This window comes from Lutjanus erythropterus, chromosome 18, assembly GCF_056507025.1.
Source record: "Lutjanus erythropterus isolate fLutEry1 chromosome 18, fLutEry1.hap2, whole genome shotgun sequence".
Classification (NCBI taxonomy): domain Eukaryota; kingdom Metazoa; phylum Chordata; class Actinopteri; order Lutjaniformes; family Lutjanidae; genus Lutjanus; species Lutjanus erythropterus.
The window spans coordinates 12,730,493-12,752,213 of record NC_139334.1 but is presented as its reverse complement, the minus strand read 5'-3'; the positions used below and the strand labels follow the sequence as shown (position 1 = coordinate 12,752,213).

The following is a 21,721-nucleotide window of genomic DNA, read 5'->3' as shown; positions in this document are numbered from 1 at the left end:
TTGAGTAATCCTCACTATATTTCTACTGAACTTTAATCTGACTAGAGCAAACAAAAAACACCCGTGTGACTGCAGAGGCTTTAAAACAAGTGACAGACCGTTTCAACAGTTTTGAACTCGTTGACCTTTTTATACACAGTTCTCCGATTTCAGCACAATACAGCGACACAATAGGCCTTTGACATGTTGTGGCACAAAATGCACAGATGTCACGAATGTCATTAAAGAGATAGTTCAGATTATTTACAGTGAGGTTGTATGAGGTAGTTAATGATAGTTAGTGTATTACCTACAGTAGATGGTGGTCAGCATGACCCCAGTTTAGAGAAGCAGCAGGGGTACCGGTGTAGGATGCTAAACAGTGCACTGCTGTGGGCGGGGTCAGCAGCCAAACTTACTTTAAACACTGCCTTCGAGACCGACTGTGGCCAGTTTAACAGCTAACTATTTACACCAGCTACAGATAACAGCAGATACCGTTTAGCCTACTTTAGCATCAAGTAAACTAGCTTAAAATCTGTCTGTCCATCAGGCAGCTCTGTAAGCTAAAGCACCTGCAGTCTGTCGTCAAATCAGCCTTATAACATTTAATGTCATTTTCATGACAAGTCCAAATGGGACCACTTTACTTGAGGTCAAGGAAAATACTTATGACACGCTTATAATGGCCAGGGTCAGAACCAACCACAAATGACAGTATAATGTCAAGTTAAGAGATAGAGCTAATCTTTCTTTAAGTTTGATAATGTCAACTTTTTTTGTCTTGGCTAAGATAAAGTTGACATAACAAAGACATTACTGGCATGATTAATGTCAAGTTTTCATAACAAAGACATCTCAAACAATGTCAGCTTTGCATTATAAATGGCATACTTGACCAAATGATACTTAATGACAACAGTCATAAACCTTCATTAAGATTCTCTCATGTTCATGACAGGTGTCATGACATTGTTATGACAGTGTAATGACAGTCAGACATACAATCTGCATGAATTAACCGTTTTGTAACCTTCATCATCAAAGTTACATTATTGTCACATGGTTTTGCCGTTGCAGGCGGTTTTGATGGCTCTTGGTATCCTTTTTATTGTTTTATATGGCTGCCACTGTCACTTTCACAAGCTATGTTGCAAACGTAGACATTGTAAAAGCATAATATGCAAGCTTAAGCAGTTTTTTTTTTTTTTGTTTTAAGGTGTCTTGGATATTTGAGATTTTCTCATGCACTTACTGAACCACTAAGCTGGAGTTTTAAAAACCAGCTGTATTTGCAACTGTATTACAATTGAAACCTCTCATAGTAATCATGTCTGTCCAAGTACAATGGATCACTATAAACGGATGATTATTGACATTTGTATATTTATTTTACTAACATAAAGTCATGAATAGGACAGCTTTGTTTTTACTGAGTTTTATTACCTATTTCAAAATACAGTACAGCTGTTAACTGTGCAAATTAAATTACTGTTTTGTTTCTAATTTAAATAATGTATAATACAATCAAGTACTGTATATAAAATGTTGCTTATTATAGTTTTGCCACTGCGTTTCATTGGATTTCTGTGTGCACGCAGCAGCAGCCTCAGGTATCCAACTGGAAGCAGAGGGGTTACCATCATGGGAGTCAAAGTAAAAAGAAGAATTGCCAGAGTTTTAAACATTTTCTTACTTATATTATCATGTATAAAAAGATCCAAAATGAGTACTGCAAGCAGAATAGTTTAATACTATAACTACATAATTTGAACAGCATTTGTATAAGAATGATCCTGTCCTGAGCTTTTTGATCCACAAAAGCGGCTAATCATTGTGACTGTGGTCATTATAAGAGGTTTCCACTGTACCATGAGACCATAATGTAACTTTCATACTGCACTAAAATCAAATGGCTGCCTGTAATATGACAACTTTATTTTTTTAACATTCAGAAGAGTGTACAATAACCAGTACTAATGGGTGAACATACAAGCATAACAGAGTACAACAGAGTTCACTGAGTTTCATCATATGCTCCATCCTTTCCCTCCACCTCCATACACCCAACTAACCATACAGAACAAGCAAAAGAACAAAAAAAAAGTGTACTTACAGAAAATATATTTTCTGAGACTGCACTAAAACAAAGCGTAAAGAAAAAACGGTGACTGAATTGTAAGAAACAGTAGCTCAATATGTCCATAATTAATGGTGTAGCTTTATCCATAAAGGCTCAGGGCCAGAAAAAGTCCATCATTAATCACCTCTTCTAAGTAAGAAAATAACAGGAGCCAAAGTTCTTGAAAAATGTATCCTCAGCTATTTTTTTCTAAAAATAAATCTATAAAATCTAAAGACTTTAGCTCCTTTCCATTGTGCCAGCTCTGTGTCTTGTGTCAGCCTATTCTTCTTGCCATGAATAGATTTTATTTACACCAAAATATGCAAACGTAATGTGTTTTTACACCAAAATATGTAAACTTTTTTTTAACATGGAAATTTGTAAACTGTACAATCTTTACACACTAATACATAATATGTAAATGTATGGCGTTGTTACACAAAATGTGTCAAATTTAGGTTTTGTCATCTAGAAATATCCAGTGTAAATCAGTCGCTGCACAGTGGCCAGCAGTTTTGTAGGAAACAGTGGTTAGGTGTTAGTTATTCATTGAAAGAGCGTCATTCCTCAGACGGTCTTCATAAAACCTTCCAAGGGGCAAAAAGGGTAAATCAGCCCAAACAGCCATTAACCAGTATCAAACTCTGCCCCTCCCAGGCCCCCCTGTCTCTGCAGGTCACCCAGCTATGCTTTCTGTGGCTCCTCCTCCAGCTGCAGTTCCAGCACCCATGGCTGGTCCTCCAGCCCCACCACCTCCACCGGGTCCACCGCCCCCGATGGCAGTGCCCCCCCCCATGCCCCCCCCACTGCCCACTGGTGGAGGGCCTCCTGGGGGCCCGCCTGGGGTCCAGCACCAACCCTCAGGACTGGCTGCAGCACTGGCTGGAGCCAAACTACGTAAAGTACATAGGGTGAGCCTCCAGGGTTAAAGGGCCAGTCCGTCCAGTTTTATCAGTGGTGATTGCAGAAGCGATGGTGTTTGTGTGTTTTATGGGGGTGGGGATGAGGAGACAAAGGACGCTCTCAGTGCAGAAACCCCTCAAAGCAAGACAACTGAAACCTTTTTTTTATAATGTGTTCTTCAGGATGAGAGCAGTCCGCCCGGGTCTGGTGGCAAAAGTGACTCTAACCGGTCTAGTGGAGGCAGTGGTGGTGGCGGGGAGGGGCTGATGCAGGAGATGAATGCCTTACTAGCTCGCAGGTAAAACAGTGACACACACACCTATCATCTATCACTTAAATTAGTTATGCAGAGAACAATTTGAAAAAACACTGTTCTACTTTATACTAACATTTTCACTTTGCTCTTCCTGGTTCTGCCTAACTTGCAGTGAATCTTTATCTTAGAAAGGAAATAAGCTCTTGTACCAGACAGTACTTTATCCATGACTCAATCTTTCTGTACTAATAACTGAATTATTTGCATCTTTATCTCACTGTTGGCTCTCGTACTCATTTCCCTCTCTCATAGACGGAAAGCTTCAGAGAAACCTGATGAAGTAAGTCTCGTGTCTTAAAGCGGTAGTTTAATATTTTTGTTAATGTTAATATTTGATGAGAAGATTGATTCTACTCTCATGTCTGTCTGTTAAATATGAAGCTGCAGCTGGTTAACTTAGCTTAGCTAAGCTAAGACTAGAAGCTGGGGGAAACAGGTAGTGTGAGTCTGTCCAGAGGTAACAAATTCCACTTACCAAGAGAGCTTTACATGTGTGTAATGCCAAATGTTCAAAAAAATGTTCAAGGTAACCGTGCATTTCCTGCTAGCCATTACTAGCCAGTTGCTATTTGCTATAACCTCTGAGAAAACATGGGAGCTGAATTTACATATTATTTGTTAAATATGTTGTATCTAATTTTTGTAATCTGACAATGACATAAACCCACAATCAGCTGGTTCTCAGACTATGTTACCTTTAGAAGAAGCAAGGCTAGAAGTTTCCCCTTGTTTACAGTCTGTATGCTATGCTAAGCTAATCAGCTGTTGGTGGTGGCTTTATATTTATCAAACAGACATGAGAATGGTATTGACAATAAGTGTATTTCCCGAAAGGTTGAACTATTCAGTTATACTTTCTATTAGGGACATGTTTACAATGCACTATAAGCACAATCATAAGAAATTATAATGCATTTCTAAAACTGTATAAAACTCTATAAATGACTATAATCATGCATGAGAACTTATAACAAGGTTTATGAAGTATTATGACTGGCATAACAATGTATTTGTATGTATGCATAAGTTTAACATTCATAATGCCGTATACATGAACCTTGTTGTCATGCAAACATTTACAGAAAGTTTTGTGGAGCATTATGAGGGCATTTTAAATTAACTTCTTAACTTAAATTTAACTTCTTTGCGAAGTTATCAGTAAACCTGATAATGAATTTCTCTCTCTCATGCAGGACGACTCTAGTGGTCGAGGAGCAGGTCAGCAGAACTCAACAGGTACAGAACAGCCTTCTTACCAGATTATTATATAACACAGCTAGTAGTTTAGTTCCATAAAACTGCAGGACATCTTCTGCATTATATTTTACTGTTTTGTAATTGTTTTTTTATTCTTTCCCCATTGCCAGATGCTGTGAAGAAGCCATGGGAACGATCCAACTCTGCAGACAAGTCCTCACTGGTGTCCAGGTCTGAATATGAACAAGCAAACCTCGTTAACCACAGAGATTTCAGCATAAATCTCATCCTTTCCAGTGGTGCAACAGAAATGTTGTGGTGCTGTGGTTATGTTAACAAAAAAACCTTTTAATGACACATAATCCTTCAATATGCACAGTGTAATACTCATCCACTGCTTTTATATTGAATCAGTTTAACCTTTTGTGTTGCAGAGTGAGACCCATCGGCAGCACTAGTGAATCAGACACAGAGTTTGACAGGATGAAGCAGGTTGGTTTAATGTGTTTTATTACATAAAAGGTTTTTATGGGTTTTGTATTGTGCAGATTAACGATTTTGCACACCCTGTGGATTCACAAACATGCCCCATTTTGCAGGAAATTTTGGATGAAGTTGTACGTGAGTTGCACAAGGTGAAAGATGAAATCATTAATGGTAAGCACTGCTTTTAAAGTTCTTTGCAGTAACTGGGGGCACACAGCTTGTTTAATCTTTAATCTTTTGTACACACTACCTGGCAGTAAAATTTTTAATATTTCAGTGAAATCCTAACATGAAAAAACTTGTTGACACCATTAATAATTTATTGTAATTATATTTTTCCACACATTTGATGAATGAGCGGCAAAGCATGAGTGCAAATCGTTGTTGCTGCAGGAAATTTCACTCTCTAAAATGCTGCGGTCTTCTCTTGCAGCCATCAGACAAGAAATTGGCAGAATCAGTACATCCTAATCTCATCTGAGCAACAGTAGGAGGAGAGCGAGAGGAGGAGCTGGAGGAGGATGGACATGCAGATGCACAGACACGAGGACCAGGGAATGTTCTCTCAATGTTTCTGTGACCTCGCCACGCCACGATGCAAGTTGCAGAGATGTTGTGCCAACATTTGAGTCTGCTGGACAGCGAAAATGGAAGAATGAAACAGAGAAGAAGAAGAAGAAGAGAGAAAGTGGGTTAATGAGACAGAGACGAAACAGGATGGATAAAGAAAGTTTAAAAGGACTGATGAACTTAAACAGAGGATGAAAAATATACTAAACGATGAGAATTGAGGGATGGATGGACGTTCGTGCTGAGTTTGGTGTTGTGGTCCTCTCTGTGCACCTATAGACTCAGTCAGCCCAGTGTTGCAACTCTTTGTTCTCTGTTCAGTCCAAGTCTTAAGAAGAAAATATTTTTGTTTTCTAAGTTTTTACTGTTTTATTATTTAAAAACTGTGGTGATAATGATGATGCTGTTGATGACAATGAGTATTTTATTGATATTATAGAAGGAAAAAGGAATCTTGCACACCATTTATGTCAGCCTTTTATATTTTCTATTATTTTTTGTTTAGTTTAGCCCTAACTATTTGATGATAACAAGCACAATATGGGTATAATGGTGCTGCAGACTCACCTGCTGCCCTCGACTGGCATATTTAAAAAAAAAAAAAACAGGCTTTTTATGACCTTGTTCATACTGGTGTTGTGTGTCTAACCTTTTCTCTCCAGAGACGCTGGAAAACATGTTAATGTTTGAACCACAATTAGCCACTTAAATTACCTCTTTCCTCCACATCCAAGGCATAGGACATTAAAATAAGTGAACAATTGATTTGTTTGGCAATTAATCCTTAGTATGCCCTGCGCCTTTTTGTCCTGTGTTTCAATAAGAGTTGAGCAACCTTGGTGGAACCTCAGTCAACTTTCTTCTACCCTGTTTCCTGTACTCAGATTTGCTAAGTGTTAGGCTCATCTATGTTGAAAATAAAACCAAATTTTGAAGTTGGTGAAAAGATGTTGGGAAATCTGCAAAAGCAACATATAGTCACATCTACATCTAGTTAACTAGTTACATCTGATAGCAAAATGCTAGCTAACTTGGTAGTTACCATAGATGTATGCCAAGATGGCGCCCATTTAGTCCAGTGAGAATTGCTCGCCTGGCTCATCAGCCAAAAACATTTTCTATCTTCTGGGTTTAAGTTCCTGCTCAGCCCATAAACTTTACATTGTGATTATTAAATCACATCTCAGTTTGAGGAAAGTTTTACAATTGTAAAGTCAAACAAAAATTCACAATAGAATGTGTCATAATTGACCTTGTTTAGAGTTTGAGATGTCCTGAAACAGTCGCTCTCTTTTCCGCAGGGAGATATCTATGGTAGATAATGATTGATGTAGCTTAGCTTGCTAGTTAGTCACTTTTACAATCCCGCTCCTTTTAATCAACTTCAAAATTTGGTTCTCTTTCAACACAGACAATATGCTAGGCATAGCATATAGCGTATCCAAGTACAGGAAACAGGACAGGATAAAGTTCACCTAGGTTCAAACAGGAACCAAGCTTGCTCAACTTCTTTTGGAGCACAGAGCCAAAAGAGGCGGGACTTAGGAAGGGTCAATTAATCAAATAACACACGATGACAGTCTGCTGTACAACTCCAGTGTGACCGAGGCACGCGTTTCTCTCTACCTGTTCAGATGTGTGAGATCATTGAAACTTGGGGATCATTCACAAAACAGGCCGATAACTGTAAATGTGCCACCTGGTTTTACCTAGATATAAAACAATGTAGTTCTATCTATTAGTCATCCTATGCTTTGTGAACCTCCCAAGTATGCATGAAACCCCCATCTCTATGAATTAGTTTTTTTTATTTGGTTTGAAAAAAAAATGATTAAAAAAAATACAAACGGTGGTACATTTATTATAGTGGTTTGTTTCCATGAAGATTCCCTCTTTCTATATACGAGATGTTGAACTTGATAATGGTAGCAATGTGAAAATAATTAATGGGGTTGCTCTGGCAATATGCAAATCTTACCTAGATAAGAATGTGCAGAAAGTGAATGGTAGGCCTATGTGATGGTAGCTAAATGTGTCTTTGCAGGAAGGATTTGGTTGAATATCGGTTGTTGCATTCTATCCACTCTGTCCGCTCTCAACTACGTTCTGATTTAAAAAGCTGGAAGTAAATTCATTCAAACAAAACCAATAGACTGTGTCAGCCATCTACACAATATCCTGCTGTGTGTGTTCTCTTGTGTTTTAGTGCAGTGGTTCTCAACCTGGGAGTCAGGATCCCCAAAGTGATCACAAGATCATGTCTGGGGGTTACAGATAGTTGTGGAGACAAAAATAAATTAAAATATTGAGTCAAGCAGCATGGAGTGAAAGCCAGAAAGCAGATCTCAGCTCCTTAAAGACATTCAACATAAGGTTCAAGCACTGGCATCAGAAATGGTAAATCCAAACCAGCACAAAAATGACACTTGCCAGCATAAACCAGCATGTTTTGAACAGACACTAACAAAAAGTAATATTTGTATTTTGGAACCTAAAATGGCAAACTTGACAAACTAGTCAGTCCAGCACTAGGCATGATGGGAAGCGATATTTTATCAAATATTTTTTACATTACATCGCCTGTAGCAGTAATGTAATTTGCCTTAGAATAGATGTTATAGTGTGTTTGTGAGAGTCAGAGCAACGGTCTTGTTTGAGTTTCTCAGGCTCACAGGGGTTGCGGTCGTGATTAATCTGAGGGGCTGCGACTCGAAAAGGTTGAGAACCAATATTATAGTACATGTGGAGAGTTTAAATGGCTTTCATGTTAAGGGTGTACACTGATCAGCCACAATGTTAAAACCACTGACAGGTGAAGGAAATAACACTGATCACCTCATGATAGTGGCACCTGTCAGGGGGTGGGATATGTTAGGCAGCGAGTGAACGGTCAGTTCATGAAGTTTATGTGTTAGAAGCTTGAACAAGGCCCAAATTAGTGACTACACGAATGAGTCAGAGCATCTTTATAACAGCAGGTCTTGTGGGTTTTTCCCAGTATGCTGTGGCTAGTAGCTCCCAAAACTGGTCCAAGGAAGGACAGTCAGTGATCGGAAGATGAGATTATGGGAGCCCAAGGCTCAATGATGCCCATGGAAAGTGAAGGCTTTCCCGTCTGGTCTGATCCCACAGAAGACCTACTGTAACACAAACAGATTGGTCAGAGTGCCCACGTGGCCCCTGTCCACTGCTGAAAGAGGCTACAATGGGCACATGATCGTCAGAACTGGACCATGGAGCCACGGAAGAAAGTGGCCTGCTGGTAACAAGGTGTTGACTTGGCCTCCAAAGTCCCCAGATCTCAATCCAACCAAGCATCTGTAGGATGTGCTGGAACAACAACTCCGATCCATGGAGGCCCCACCTTACAACTTACAGGACTTAAAGGATCTACTGCTAACGTCAAAGTGCCAGATACCAGAGGAAACCTTTAGAGTTCTTGTGGAGTCCATGCCACAGTGGGTCAGAGCTGTTTTGCCAGCACGAAGGGGCCCTGCACAATATTAGGCAGGTGCTTTAAATCATGGATATGCATATGTAGACACTGCGCTGGCTTTTGGATTGTACATGAACGCCACCGCCATACTGACTAGGGCAAGACTGACCTGTGAACAAATACATCTAAACAGGGGAGCTGTGATTTAGCTCTGCGGTCAAATCTGCTCCACGGAGGCTCCATGGACTAAGAAGAAATAAGTTTTGTTTTTCTTTACAACTTACTCCACGTAGATCCCTTGAGTAAAACATGACCCGCAAAATTGGCTGAAAAATGTAAACACTATAGCGCTTTTCATCCACAAAAAATGCAGCTACCACATTTACATATATTTGGTCACAGTTCAGTCTTGCCCTGTCCAATATGGCAGTGACATCAGTGTAACACAGCAACAAGCTGAAGCAGTCGATGCTGTGTCTACATATTGTATCACTATGGTTTTAATGTTGTGGCTGTATTGTGTTTAAATAAAAGGGTTGCATCTGGTTACCACAAAAAAGACAGAAAATAGAAAATCAAGCACAAACATATGCTTTATAGTAGTTTCTGCTTATAAAGATATTTTACTGTTTTATATATAGTACAGTCATTTAAATAGAAACAACAAAGACCATACTTATTGATCACAACACAGATTAAGTTGTACATACAGTGGGTGAACAAAATAACTAACACATACAGTGTATAGCTCTGCAGTAACGACTAATCTGGTTAAGTTTGTAATGCTTTTACTCAGATGTCAGAAGTGTTGATTTGCTGTTATTAGAGGACTTTCATTGAGTAAAATTTCAGGACTACTTGTGACCACTGCTACTCGTTGCTAATGCTGTTTGTTTGGCCTACATCAACAAGATTTCCTTTCCTTCACCTGATTACATATCATTTTGTATTTGATATAACATAGTATGGCAAACACTGGTGTTACCAATGGCACTAATTAAGGTCCTGTTTCATTTGGTCTAGAGTCTCTCAGGTGAGGCACAATAGCAGCACCCTGACTCTGTTTGACGTGAATGCAAAGGAACCATTAGAATCACTGGTGACACCTGTGTTTACTATTTCCTGTTCAAATGGCTGCTATGAAAGAGGTCTATATTTGGCCTACTTGTACCCATTTTTTGGTGTTGCCATGGATACTCCTAGTATATCAATTGAATATGTCTTTCTTTTTGGCTTAATGGAAATTGATTATTCCAAGTTGCTGCTTGAACTGTGCGCAGGTCATGAGGGCCCAAAAGTGATGTAATGTGGCAGTATCTCTCGACTCATAAAGACAGAGGCCAAATGTATTAAGACTACATGAGCAGGGTCACAAGAAGACTCTAACTAAGACATGACGTGATATTACCATAGTTAATTCAGCACTTCTGACAGTTTAAAAAAAAACTGTAAACATTACGAGATTCCCACTGGAATTTTCTACAGAACTATTTTTTTGCATTATACAGTTTCTGTTATTTTGTCCACTCCCTGTACATTTAATCAAACGGTTTATTTACAGCACAATGGAGCTGCGGACCAGCAGAATGGGGCATCACTGAAGAAAAGGCTCCTCTTACAGAATAAGGTAAGTTTCAATGCTCATTTTCCACCTCAGCACTGTTCTGCGTGATAGCTGTGAAACTGTATTAAGTAATCTGAGAGGCTTTGAGAGCCTTGATTATCACATTCAAAAATTCTTAAGTCTCATCTGAGGGTTGTGGCCAGGGAAAGGAGACCACAGAGACCCAATGACATCTCTGTAAAGCCTCATGAGAATGTATATGACCATTTTTTTTTCTGTTTAATACTATATGTTTTTGTCTCCACTGTGTATAAGGAAATAGCTTGTTATAGGATAGATAGCTCTGGATACAAGGAAATGTCATCACGATATTATAAACAGACAGAGTTTAGATGAGAATGTACTTACAGTGACAACTGCATGCTCCATGGGAAAAAAAACATTTAAACTACAGAACAGAGTGATATTTCATAGTGGTCCTTAGATATTAAACACCTGAAATACACATTCCTGTATTTTAAAAGGAAACATCATCAGTCACAGATCTATCCCTGCTTGTTTAGCTTGTACTGCCGTTTGATTCTGGCATAGGGGCCAATACTGTCGTCGAACACAAAGTCCCATAATACCCGGGTCCAGGAAGTGTGTTGAGGCAGGGTGTCATAATACTCTGGTGCAATTTGCTTGACCTGCAAATAAAAAAAAAACATCACGAGAAAGAATGAGAGTTTAGAACAAAATAAGAATGTGAATTGTACATCAAATATATATAAGTGCAACACCTTGGACTTGAAGTGTAGTATTACTATTTTGGTGACAAATACAACATACATGGTAACAGGCAGTGGTGGAAGAAGTACCAAGAACCTTTACTCAAGTAAAAGTAGAGATACCATAGCCTAAAAATACTCCAGTGCAAGTAAAGTTCTTGAATTCAAAATGTTATTTCAGGCTCCTTATAATGTGTAATATAATAATAGAATATTATATTACTGTATATTACATTAATTACATAAATACAAAAACTAACTAATAACTACTAACAACTACAAGTGATAAATGTACTAGAGTAAACGTTCAATATTTCCCTGTGAAATGTAGCTGGTAACAAGATTTGACTGTGTCTGACATGCCAGAGCAGCTTGTATGCAAACTACAATCTGCCTGGTCTCTTCTGATGTGAGCCTATGATTCATGAAAGACTTAAGGTCAAGGGAGCGGGCTAAGGCCAAGGATAAACCTGTTTTTAACTGTGCATTGGCATACGCATCCATACGCATCATGGTTGCCTCGGGTATCCTGCATTCATTTGAAGTGATGGTTGTGCATGTCAAATGCATAGTTAAAAAGCAAGTTTATCTAACACACTGAATCAACGGAATCAATAATTGGACATTGGGCAAGCTACTGCCTATTGCATCCTTGAGATAACCGAAGTTAAATGGACCAATTCAGGTTCAGCCCAAACAAACACAGGCGACACCATCCTATACTGTGGGCGAGATATAGTCAGTGGTCATTTTTCTTAATAAGTGGGTAGAGAAGTCACTAATAGAATGCAAACCTATTAACAGCAGGCTGATCAAAGCTAGATTCAATGGACAACATGCTCACTTAACAGTTGTTCAATCCTATGCACCCACCAGCGATGCCAAAGAAGAGGACAAAGACCTGTTCTGTAACACTGCCCAATGCAAAGTCGAAAACACACCTGTCCACAAGGAGCATGCCAACGCAGCCAAAAATACAGCAACAAGGAACAGTCTACAAAAACACAAACCAGTTATGCAGTAGAAAGCTGAGAACCAGTAAAACCAGTACAAACATGGACTACTTACCACACAAAAAGAACAGGAAGAAAGCAGAGACCCCCCTCTACAACCAATAGAGACACAGGGAAATCACAAAAGATAACGAATCGTTAAAAAATGTGACATCCGCAGCTGCTGACAACTTAAATGCAGAACTCTTAAAGGCTGATCCAGCAATGGCTGCCAACATTTTCCTTCCACCTTTAACTGACATCTGGGGGGAAGTGAAGATACTATCAGACTGGACAAAATGAGTGACTGTAGGACCAAAGAAAGGCACACTGAAACTCTCCTGAAACTCCTGAAAAGTTTCAGTATCTCTGAACATCATCCAACAGGTTTATAACAGCTTCTCCTGAACTGTAGGGGCAAATGAAACCAGCTTTGCAGTAGAATCTGGAGTTTGCCAAGGATGTGTATTATCAACACTATTATTCAACCCCACTATAATCTCTATAAACAGATATCTACATAAGAATATGCAGAGTCTGTAGGCAAGGGACAAGATTTTGTTATCGGAAGTGGTCTGGGTTCTGTTTGTAGTCTGAGTAGTATTTGACCAAGTTTGAACAGGCTTTGGTTGCATGCAGGTAAACACTCCATGAAGAGAAACACTGGTTGTTTCATTGACAAAGTTACATTTTGGATGCAGCAGACCAGCAGAGGCCAAAGCAGGAGGCAGCTATCATGGAAAGGGCTTAGTCCAAAACTGATAACATTTAGATTCAAGGATTACAATGGTATGCAAAGTGTGCAGTTCAAAAACCAGTGACATCCAACACCATCCATCATTTCAAAACCCATAAAGAAAAACCCATTGTCTAATTTATAGGCTGATCAAACCTTAGGTAGCAAGCTAATGTTAAGTTTAAGCCATGTTAGACTCAGCTTTGAGTCGATAAATGATATGTCTTTTCAATAAAATGCAAAAATGATTCAGGTCCATATAACAACCAGTTTATCAATGAGGGCAGGTTACGAACTAAAACAGCTGTGTTTGATTTAAATGTGGAAATTTGTGTAGATAATAGAATTGCTTGACCTGAACAATGATTTGACATGTCTTGCTTGACTTAAAGCAGGGACACAACTTGATTTGATCGATTCTCCTGATAGCTTGCTAACTTGGGACTTTCTTGAGTCTTTAAAGTTAAAACTTGAGACTTGCTTGTGACTTGAGCACACCTCTGCTTGATAGTTCACAAACTGATCAATCTTAAAAAGGGTTTCCCTCTATTAAGAACTCAAACCCAAGCATTTTCAAACAAACCGTTCAACAAAAGCAGTTGTCAGCTGAGTCAAAAGGTAGGTATCACCCTCTGAATCTCTTCATGCTCCAGTGGAGCTGAAGAGGCAGCAGTTAATCAGTTACAAGCCTCGGCCTTCCATCTGATAAATATTTGCAGTTGATAGAAAAAATGTCATTTGTCGATACCTTGTTTAGATTCTGAAAGACCGCGGAGGCCTGTCTTATCTGGCCACACCTGCTGGTGATGCAAGTGTTGCCACTGTCCTCATTCTCAACTGCTCAACTAATAATAGTCTTGGAAAAATTGACTCAAGGCTTGACCTGTTGGAAATTTCGTCATGATTTATCACAGTAAGAAAGTCTCACCTGAGGTAGTTTACTGCCAGGTATGCTCGGGAAGTCATGGTGCTCCATGTGATACCCGACGTTGAAGGTGATCAAATTCAGTGGTCCATAGTAAGAATATGTCTCGTGTCCTTTCAGGAACATGTAATGCTCAGCTATGAAATGTCCAGAGATAGGATGAAGTCCCATACACAGGACAGAACCTGCAATTAGGTAAACAATAGGCTTCAGCCCCCATAGATAGTAGATAATTAAGTCTACTGTGAACTGGACAACTGCGTTCTGGATCTCCAGCAGACCTACTGGTTTAGGGTTGACCACCAGTGGGCGAAGGGCGTAGAAGAAAGGCTGGAGGAAGAGCCACAGGACTTTCCTGGCTGGGGTGCAGAAGAACCATCCTTCAATGTCTGTAGGGATGTCAACATCTAGCTTGTCTCCACCCAGATACCGATGGTGGTCGATGTGGTACTTCTTAAAGGAGGCAGAGTAGGGCAACCCGATGGGCAGATTGGCCCACATGGCAAACCAGCGGTTCCACTTCGCCAACTTGTTGCCGAAGGCCACGTTATGAGAGATGTCGTGGATAGCCAGAGTCAGGGAGTGGTTGATACAGCCTCCGAAGGCATAGGCCCAGAAGAAGATCCACTTCCAGGAAAGGTCACGAACCAGGTAGCAGGCCAGGAGCTGGGTTAAGACCATGCCGGATACCACCCATTTCAGCTGAGGATCTGGACCCATCAGAGACTTGATCTCTGGGTATTTGGCTGAGGAGAGAAGCAGATAAAGAAAGGAATGGAAAGGGACATTATCAGAGATGAAGAAAGGAAAGGACATGGACATGGGCAGAGACGAGGAGATTGTATCAGAGAAAGGAAGTAGAAAGGGCAGAAGAAGATTAAATATTTAGGAAAGACAAAAGAAAGTTGAAAGTTGAAAAATCAGATGATACAAGGAACCAAATGAAAAAAGGAAATAGTGGGTAACAGAAGAGGTGTAGAGGGAGAGAGAAAGTAACAGATTATTTTCATTTTTTAAATAATTATGTATGTTTTCAGAGGCTTGGTCTCAATTTATCACTGTGTAAAACTGTGGCACGATACTGTGTATCCCAAAGAACACAATTGAGCATGCAGTGCAGTATCAGTCCTTCTCCTGGGAAGAGCCTGCTGACAAAAGTCATTTTTAATTGGCAGAGGTGTTGTTTTGCTGAGGGACAGGAAACTCCAGGAGATAAAAGTATGTGTTCAAAAGCATCCACGCATATGAAAAGAGCTAGTTTAGCTTGTTGTTGTAGTTTGTTATTTAAGTTGAGTGTCAGCCTGTACTGATACCAATCCTGTACCATCTTTTCCCCTTTCTTAAAGCCACTACAATGAGTTTTTAACTATTTATGAAACAGTCTCAATTAGGATTGCCCTGATCCCAGAATTTCAAACTTCGATACAACACTATTGTTAAAAAAAAGAAAACAATACTCAATGCCTCTGGCAAAAAGGGGGGAAAGTCCTGGCAACACTAAGGATATTATTTCCCTTTTTAAAAAATGATCAAACTGCACAAAATGCAGAAAAAGTCACTCATCATTGTTTCATTATATTTCTTTTCTTTTTTATAGATTTGGTACTTTTGATACTATGAAATGTTAGTACTGTATTGTTTTGTTTTGAGGTATTGAAAAAGTATTGAAGTATCAATACATTTGACAACATTAGACATCAGGGAGAAGACTGGCTATTTCTATAGTTATTCTTAATGCCTGTCACCAGGTTGGATTCTCCTTGAAATGAGATGAAATGAGTCTGAGTTAATTTTCCCAGACAAAGTTACAGTGAGTTGGGCATTAGCCAATTAAGAAGAAGCAAGAGGTGATTTTTATTTAAATCATTTTATTTTTAACATATTTTGTGCTTATTATGGGGTAAACACCTCCACTTTTGTCCACAGGCCTTTAAATAACAATCAACAATCAATCAAGCACTTTGAGTGCTACAAGAGTGCCATTTAATCCCATTATATTGGAGAGAAGGCAGACATCTCTACTGCTGACATGTCCAAAATCTGCACCTCACACCAAAACAAAAACAAATCTGGATGTATAAAAAGCACTACAAACCAGAGGAAAAGTATGTATTTTAACTACGCTGTTAATAATATAATTTGCATGAATGCACTTTGTTTACCTAGCCATCTACCAAACCTAATGCTCAAATTGTGAGACAAATATTCTAGAAATGCATAGCCCACATCATGACCAGTTATATAATACTGCCGCCCCTTATTAGTTTAACTTTTTGACAAGAAGAACTTTTAGCAGCAGTTTTGATTGGTCAGCACCATTCAGACATTCAAAATGAAATTCAAAGTTTATTTAAGCATTTATATTATAAATTAGGCTAATCGGTCATATTGGATTATAATTTTTTTCTCCTCAACATCTGATCCAGTGATTTTGGCTAGTTACTGAGTATCACATCAGCACATAGGACAAACAGGATCCGGTTTGTTATATTAAAGAGGTCAGGAGGGGGTTTTTATACCCATTCCATCCAGTTCAGGATGACAGGAGCTGATCCCAGCACAGCATGCGTTAGATGAAACACTGGCATGTACTACCAGATGATGGTTCATGCAAATCCTGCCTGCTTCTTTGTTTTCAGCTCCCTGTGGTATTGCATCTATGCAAATTGAGCTCACTTTGGTAACTTAATGGTTAAAGACACCAGAGCCTGGAGCCATTCAGTGGCATTACTGCTGCATATGTGTCTCCCTTTTACTGACCAAAACCTCTTTATTCAGTTAATGTTTAGCTAAGAGGAAATCCAGATGGTCACACATTTTTAAAAAATAATCTATCAACACAGAGCAATGAGAACATAATATTTAGTTCATATTCTTTAAATCTACTGTATGATTTAAACTCACCTCCAATGTGTCATGTGCTCATGTTATTTATAGCCATGTAGCCATGTCCCAGGGTGTAAAGTTAAATGTATAACTAGACGTCATAAAAGAATCTGTTTAAACTGCTTCAAGCCACTGCGAAGAACATGATGTACAGCCATCACTGGATTCCTCCGTCACCATGTCAGAGACACAACAAGACATTCATTCATTGTACTTCTGGTCACACAAATCAAACCGTGTTAGATTTCAGCCTCAGGTTTCAAATAACCATCATTTCATAATCACTCCATGCTACAAGTGAAAGAAACAATTAAATCATGTATTGCTCAGAGCTAATAAGAAGATCAATAATCAGGCAGTGTTGCAATCATTAATCAACCATCTAACCTCACAAGCTGGCAAAGGTGTCTTTGTTTTGTGAATCACAAGTACATCTAAACTACTTGCACTCAAGTCCCAAGTTAATATTAGCCTCGACTCACAGCTTTTTGTGTAGGTTTCATACTTGCCAACCCTCTTAATTATCACAGGAGACTCCCATTTTGATTGCCTTGTCCCGGTTTCCTCCCAGGGTCACAAGTCTCTTGTATTTCTCCCAGTTTACAACAATTTGTCACATCTTTTTTGTTCATATGGAAACTTTTAAAGGAAAGGAGCATATTTTCCTGAGAGCTTAGAAAAACATTTGGAAAATATAATGAGTTTTTGTCATTTATATGTCATCTACTTACGAACAACGTGTATATTACTTATTATTTTGTTACTGTCATTCTTTAAAAGTCACCAGAATGCAGGAAAAAAAGACACCTCCAGACCATGTGACTTGAGGTCAGACCTCTGCAAGCTACTATAAAGACAGGCGTTGATGCCCTTTGAATGTTCAGTATACAGTAATATAAAGTTTATGATGTGTGAGTCGAGGCTAATCCTATAAGCTGCAGACATGTCAGAGAGTTAGCCAATCAATTCATGTGACCACTTAATCAATCAAAGCATCATTTATATGATCATGTAAGAGGAAGTGAGGCTGGATGACGACCTCTGACATTCACACCCTTCTGCCTCCTCTCCCACCAGGGTAGAGGTGTGTTAAAAAACACATTAATAATTCAGGGTCCGGTGGTGTCAAACAACCCATCACCTGCAACTGTGTGACTGCTGGACAAAGCCAGGATCAAATATTCATCAACAGGTTTAGATCTTGTTCATCTAAACGGCTTTAAATCGAATTACAAGATAAATCAGATTACCAGATCTTAATACAGATTTGAAATGCTTGAAAAGTTAGAAAATAATAAAGATTATACGCAGTTTACACAATTATTCTCTTGCTCTAAATCGACTAATTGAGGTTTTGTGAATGACAGCGATTCTTTCAGGGATCCTCCCTGATCCCCTGACACTTACAAATAGCCTCTCTTCTCACTTCATGCATAGCATTGCAGTGTGTGTTTGTCATGAGCCGGGAATGTGTCTTGTTACCTGGCAGGCCCAGGGGCATTGTCAAGCTGCACCTGCTATCAATATGCTGCTGTTATTGTCTCACAAGTCAAGAGGAAAGGGATGACCGAGAGGCAGATTGGTTTACACAAACAGAAAAGGTTGGAACCCAAGATGGTGAGATTTTCAAGCGAAACTGAATAAATCACCCAGTATTTAATTGTCACATCATGCCTTTTGCTTTGACATCAGGGGTTACTAGGTTCATTTACTGTCTTTGCTGCTCTCTACACCCCCATTTTTTTTTTTTTAAAAAAAGTGACTTTTTCCCCCACACAAAATGTCATGGAAATACTCCAAATAATGCATTTTAAGGACTATTTAGTATCTTTACCTTAAAAATCTGCAGTTTCAAATGGAGTTTCTACTTGCAGGCCTACTTTAAAAGGATTATGTAACCTCCATGAATATGTGAGTTTATTATTCATTAATTTAATTTATCTTTAGATATATATCACTTTCTGGAATACATTGTGTCTGATAGCTCGTTAAGCAACAGCTAGTAAACAGGTTTAACCGGCTACGATTTTTTGAGCGTGCTCACGCTTCAGCCACTCAAACTAACGCGAAATTAAACTCCACAGATTTGTGGATTTGTGTTGATAGAAAATGTCTTAACTTCTTACCGAGGATTTCTTTTCTTCTTGAGGTGTGCGGCTGATCATTGTAGACCCATTCAAAGTCGTCTCTTCCACCTGTCTTCCCCATGACTGTCCTCCGTGTCTCTGTGAGGAGTGAACAGGCTCTGTGGCGTTATGTGTGACATCAAACACACACACATACACACACGGGAGTTTCGGCCGCGGCACACCCACTCACACACAGGTTGTGGGCTGAAGGTGCAAAAGGTGTGAGCAGAAGCTCCACCTCCCCCCCGAGCTGAGGGAGGGACCGAGCTGTGCACCTGCTTAAATTTACACAACCAGCCTGCGGACTAACGCATCTTTACAGTCTCTCCTGAACTGTGGGGATAGTATGGATGCTAACTGGTAGTTTAAAAGGAATTCCCCACTAAAAAAGAGAAAGTTCCGCTTGTTCTACAATTTGTTTATTGAAAAGATCCCCTTCTCAACTCATGAAGATGTTTGAATTTCTTTTGCATGTTTACTGTCACGCACGCACCTATTAAAGCGCCAGTGTGTAAGAGATTTAATGGCAGAAATGTAGTATAATATTAATTAGTGTGATGATTTTATTAGTACACTACTGCTACTTACCAGAGAGAAAATGCTTTTCAGGTTTAACACAAATATCTGTAATGTACTGCATCTGTACTGTTTCTGCTCCTTACATCTTTATAACAAGCTTTGGTTTTAATGCATTTAGTGATTATTTTTATTTTGGTGACAAAAACAACAAGATTTAACAAGACAAAACAGACAAAAGAGAGAGGCTTCACCTTTCTTTATACAGAAACAGCTGGTAGAAATGTCCATCAGAGTGTGACTTTTTACTTTTATATTTCGAGCACATTTCAGAGCCTATACTTTTTCACTTTTGCTTAAGTAAAGAAACTTTTACTTTTACCAGTCTTTTTTTTTTTTTTTTTTTACACAAGCATCTGTACCTCTACTTGAGCAAAGAATCTGTGTTCTTTTGCCACCTCCATCTGATTACCTGATAGCAAGAACTGTTTTGTTTTTGTTACCTTAAAATGAGGCGTTTATAGAGGGAACAGGTCTTCTTCCATGGAGGCCGTCATGTTGCACCGCCATCTTTCTACAGTAGCCCAAAATAGTGTTGCAGCTAATGATTATTTTCATCATCAATTAATCTGCCAATTCATGATTAATTATTCTTTTAGTCAATAACATGTAAAAAAAAAAAAAAAAGTTTAAAATTCTCATCAGAGTTTCCCATCAGATTGTTTCTTCTATCCGACAAACTGTCCAAAACCAGAAACTTCTTCATTTACTGTCATAAATGACAAAGCAACAAATCTTTACATGCTGGAAGCTGGAACCAACAACATAGTTGACATATTTGGAACTAATTAACTTTCAATCAACTAACTGATTAACTGACTAATCATTACAGCTCTATCACAGAACAGACAAACCATCTCTGGCTCTAGATTGGGCCTTTTACCTTTTTTTTTTTTTTTGCAGGTTTTGTGACCACTGTATCCTACATGCTTGGAAGGGGAAGGTGAGGTGAGGGTTATTCAGTTGGTTGCAATCTACAGCCTCACCACTAGATGTCACTAAATCCTACATACTAGTCCCTTAAATATCAGTAGAATTATTAGAATATAAGTGATGCCATACCAGAAACATAATATAATCATTTAACTCTTGGGAACCACAAATACACTGGCGTTCCTACTATATCGAATTCTTTTTTCATTTTTTCTTTCGGTATAGTATACTCAAGAAGTGTATTGATTTCTATTGATTGATCACTCCTCGGTTTAGCTATATATAAACAAGCTGATATACATTTATTTTGAACATCTATTAATTGATTTAGTCATTTTTCAAGCAAAAACGTCAAGGAGTCGTTGGTTCCAGCTTCTGAAATGGGAAACTTTGCTTCTTTTCTCTGTCTTATATTATTGTAAGTTGAATATCTTTGGATTTTGGACTATTGTTCATATAAAACCAGCAATTAGAATGTGTCACCTTGGCTTGTTGCAAAATTAATTCTCAAATTTGTGCTATTTTGTGCTATTTTGTTGAGATCGTAGTTAATCAAATAATTGTTAAAATCAGCATAATTCTCAGTGATAAAACCTTTTAATTTTGTAATTACATAAAGGACCATACAAAGGATGTAGTGATTTAGTATTTAGCAGTGAGGCCTCCACCCCCTGTAGATATAACCAGCTCATTCTAAGGTAAGGAAAACATGATTCCTATTTTCAGGCGATTATATACACATAGTGATTGTATAAATATAGTTATGAACCTCTATTTCTGCCATATTCTGATAATAATTCACAGTAAATCTTGCACACTGGATGTTTAACTTTCAAAACTGCTCTATTTTTTGCACAAAGTAGTTAATTAAATCAAATAAGTGATAAAAAATATTATTCAGTAATAAAAATAATCATTATATTGAACTTTGCAAGTACATCTTAAATTGTATAAAAAAGAAGCTGAAATGTTGGTCAAGACTCAGGTATAGTTCTTCTTCATTAACATTAAATTGAGTTGTCAGACATATTAGTTTGTAGCATTAATAAATATAATATTGAAGAGTATTAGGACAATGCAAAAGGGGAAAAAACATGAGAGGAGGAATATCTTTTATTTTGCATTTTAAGAATAAAGTCAAAATGTCAAAAAATTAAGTTGAAATGTCAAAAGTAAGGTTTTTTGTTTGTTTTGCCTA

The 21,721-nt window shown here is 38.5% G+C and overlaps 2 protein-coding genes across 6 annotated transcripts in view; one reads left to right on the top strand and one right to left on the bottom strand.

Annotated features, from left to right (window-relative positions):
- Positions 1 to 6,555, top strand: part of evla (Enah/Vasp-like a) — a 52,021-nt gene extending 45,466 nt beyond the window's left edge. For all 5 annotated transcript variants that reach the window (XM_084743228.1, XM_084743227.1, XM_084743225.1 and 2 more), the window contains 8 exons: positions 2,762 to 3,015; positions 3,190 to 3,305; positions 3,576 to 3,603; positions 4,517 to 4,559; positions 4,691 to 4,751; positions 4,955 to 5,012; positions 5,120 to 5,177; positions 5,440 to 6,555. In XM_084743228.1, the coding sequence (XP_084599354.1) occupies positions 2,762 to 3,015; positions 3,190 to 3,305; positions 3,576 to 3,603; positions 4,517 to 4,559; positions 4,691 to 4,751; positions 4,955 to 5,012; positions 5,120 to 5,177; positions 5,440 to 5,477 (656 nt within the window). In that variant the 3' untranslated portion in view covers positions 5,478 to 6,555. The remainder of the gene's footprint in view (positions 1 to 2,761; positions 3,016 to 3,189; positions 3,306 to 3,575; positions 3,604 to 4,516; positions 4,560 to 4,690; positions 4,752 to 4,954; positions 5,013 to 5,119; positions 5,178 to 5,439) is intronic.
- A 3,032-nt stretch (positions 6,556 to 9,587) lies between these two features.
- degs2 (delta(4)-desaturase, sphingolipid 2) lies at positions 9,588 to 19,168 on the bottom strand. Its single transcript, XM_084743224.1, has 3 exons — positions 19,012 to 19,168; positions 14,003 to 14,745; positions 9,588 to 11,265 (listed from the first exon to the last, which is right to left on the bottom strand). The coding sequence occupies exons 1-3, from the start codon at positions 19,091 to 19,093 to the stop codon at positions 11,122 to 11,124; spliced, it is 969 nt and encodes a 322-aa protein (XP_084599350.1). The 5' UTR covers positions 19,094 to 19,168; the 3' UTR covers positions 9,588 to 11,121.
- Between the last annotated feature and the right edge of the window lie 2,553 nt (positions 19,169 to 21,721).